Source organism: Octopus bimaculoides, chromosome 19 (genome assembly GCF_001194135.2).
Source record: "Octopus bimaculoides isolate UCB-OBI-ISO-001 chromosome 19, ASM119413v2, whole genome shotgun sequence".
Taxonomy (NCBI): domain Eukaryota; kingdom Metazoa; phylum Mollusca; class Cephalopoda; order Octopoda; family Octopodidae; genus Octopus; species Octopus bimaculoides.
This window is the reverse complement of record NC_068999.1, coordinates 3,371,418-3,373,938: the sequence shown is the minus strand read 5'-3', so window position 1 is coordinate 3,373,938 and position 2,521 is coordinate 3,371,418. Positions and strand designations below refer to the sequence as shown.

Sequence of the window (2,521 nt, the reverse complement as noted above, 5' to 3'; positions counted from 1 at the left end):
ATATATATATATATATATATACACACACACACACACACACACACACACACACACACACACACACACACACACACACATACATATACAGGGTGGACCAAATGTCACACACCAAAACACTTGACATTTTATTCATAGTACATTATTATTATTATTATTATTATAGACATTGCACAGTATACAATATTGTGAGGTTGTTGAGATTGAAGATATTGTGTCTACTGGGGGTTTGTACTGTTTGTCAAGTCACAACAAGGACCTCAGACAAACAATACTTCGTAATGCCGACTTTTGCAATACATCTAGATTGTAGGGTATTTCTAAGGTTTCCAGATGTTTCTTCAGCCTGGGTGGTATTGAACCCAATACTCCGATGACAATAGGAACAACCTTTATGTTTGATTCTCGTAACTGCCACACTTTGGCAATCTCAATTCTCAGGTCTCCATATTTGTCAATCTTTTCTCTTTCTTTCATGCTAATATGTTGATCTCTTGGCACTGCCACACCAATTATTAGGTGCTCTTGTTTGAAGGACAGAAGGGGACAGTTGAATGGGAGGGAGAGCAAGGACAGCAGAAAAGACAGAAGGGTGCAGTTGAATGAGAAGGAGGATAGGGCTGGAAGTACTCAATAGTTTAGGGTGAGTACATTTGCTGAGAGGGATTGAGAGAACGGTGGAGAGCAAGGCTTAAGACAGGCCAGAATGGATGAGAAGGAGAAGGGAACCGGAAGAAGATGGGAATTTAAGAAAAAAAGAGAGAAGGCTGTTATACAGGAAGAATATATATGTACTTGATAATAATTCCACTTGAAAATGTCAGCATATTCATGAATTCAGAATAATATCTTTTTTAAAAATGAAAACAAATTTGAAAGAAATAAGAGAAATATTTACTTACTCTAAAAGAGAAAATAAATCAAGTACATTGAATTCTGAAGAATTATTGAACCATCCTAATAGGATATCTGGAATAAAAGAATTCTTGGTTAGAACACAAGATTAAGGAATGACATGATAAATATTCTACTTTGGAATCTAGGCAGTTGTTATATATGAAAATATTGGAAATGTCATTTCTCGGTGAGACAAATGGTTGTTTAGATTTAGGAATTATGGAAACAACAGTGAGAAATTGTTAAGGGTTTTCAAAGAGAATTCTTACCTTCTGGTAGATATTTCAAAATATGTAGAAAACATATCAGCAAGTCCTTAACTTCTGTGGTATCTAATTTATCGTAGCGATTGTACATTGTGGTTTGGAACGGAGCAGTTTGAACTGGACCACCCACCGACTGAGTTCTGCAAATAAAAAGTGAAGCATTATAAAGAGAGAGAGAGAGAGAGAGAGAGAGAGAGAGAGAGAGAGAGAGAGAGAGAGAGAGAGAAAAAATAAGGATAAAACCCTTACAGAACATAACAGACTTCTTGATAAATGTCAAAGTTCAGAATATCCAGGTGGGTAACTAATAAAGAAATATTGAGAAGCTCTTATCATAGAAGAAATTGAAGGATTTGCACAAGAGAGGTGAGGAGAGGTGAGGAGAGGATGTTTGATGCTTTTCAGATTTCAAAATATAAAATAAAAGTAAAACCTATGTTTGCCATTCTTATAATAATAATAATAAATGCCCGGATGCAGTACCAGGCAGTGGCTCTCATGGCTTCTGATCTTAACTGATTGGAAATGTTATCATGTACATTGTTTTGTCTTGGTATAAAAAGATGGGCTACAGCAAATATTCTGCTCAATACCACTGATTTGCGTGTCAATTGCTTGACCTTAACCATTTGAGCATGTCCCTTGGTGGCTGACAATATGTGCATCTCTAATCATGAGCAGAAGTAGTGGGAGAGCATCATAGCCATGTGTTTGGGGTTTGGATAATTCACCTCTGGAACATTGGGTTTCATTCAACATCCTTAAACAACCCTTATTCAGGGACCATTTGAGCAGGATGGGCTACTCGACCAGAAGAAAATTCTAACTGGGCCCCACCTGCAAGGTCATGCACTGTTTATCTTGATATGAAGTCACCATGTCGCGCACATGTGGTTGTGATGCATGTGCCTGGTGTACCCTTATCAGACGGGTAGTCATGATGGGTATACGGGGCTTCGTATATTTTACCCCAGTGTCACTTTGATGGCATGCACTGCTCTCTCACTCAATAATAATAATAATAATAATAATAATAATAATGTTAATAGTCCAGAAATGTAAAATATCTGATTGTTTGTTTGTGACCAATGAGCAATATAAAATATATTTGCAGTGAACAGTGTGAAGATAATTACCTTAAATGAGAGTTTGAAGAACTGTTTGCTCTAGTTGCCTGGATAACCAAATTGGATTGTTGTAGAGCAAGTAATTCTAGTTGTTCAGGCTCTCCAAGATTCAAGTTACTCATGGACTGGGGTGGAGCTGGCGGAAGAGAAGATAATTAAGGGTCACAGAAGCAGCAGAGTGACAATGTTTGGAATGAAATGAGAAAGGTTGGATGTGGTGGTGGTGGTGGTGGT

At 37.4% G+C, this 2,521-nt stretch overlaps 1 protein-coding gene across 1 annotated transcript in view; it reads right to left on the bottom strand.

Moving 5' to 3' along the window:
- Window positions 1–2,521, bottom strand: part of LOC106880262 (dedicator of cytokinesis protein 9) — a 117,622-nt gene that overhangs the window by 17,601 nt on the left and 97,500 nt on the right. Inside the window, exons 31-33 of the mRNA XM_052974882.1 lie at window positions 2,297–2,423; window positions 1,164–1,300; window positions 900–966 (exon numbers count right to left, since the gene is read on the bottom strand). Coding sequence (XP_052830842.1) covers window positions 900–966; window positions 1,164–1,300; window positions 2,297–2,423 — 331 coding nt within the window. The remainder of the gene's footprint in view (window positions 1–899; window positions 967–1,163; window positions 1,301–2,296; window positions 2,424–2,521) is intronic.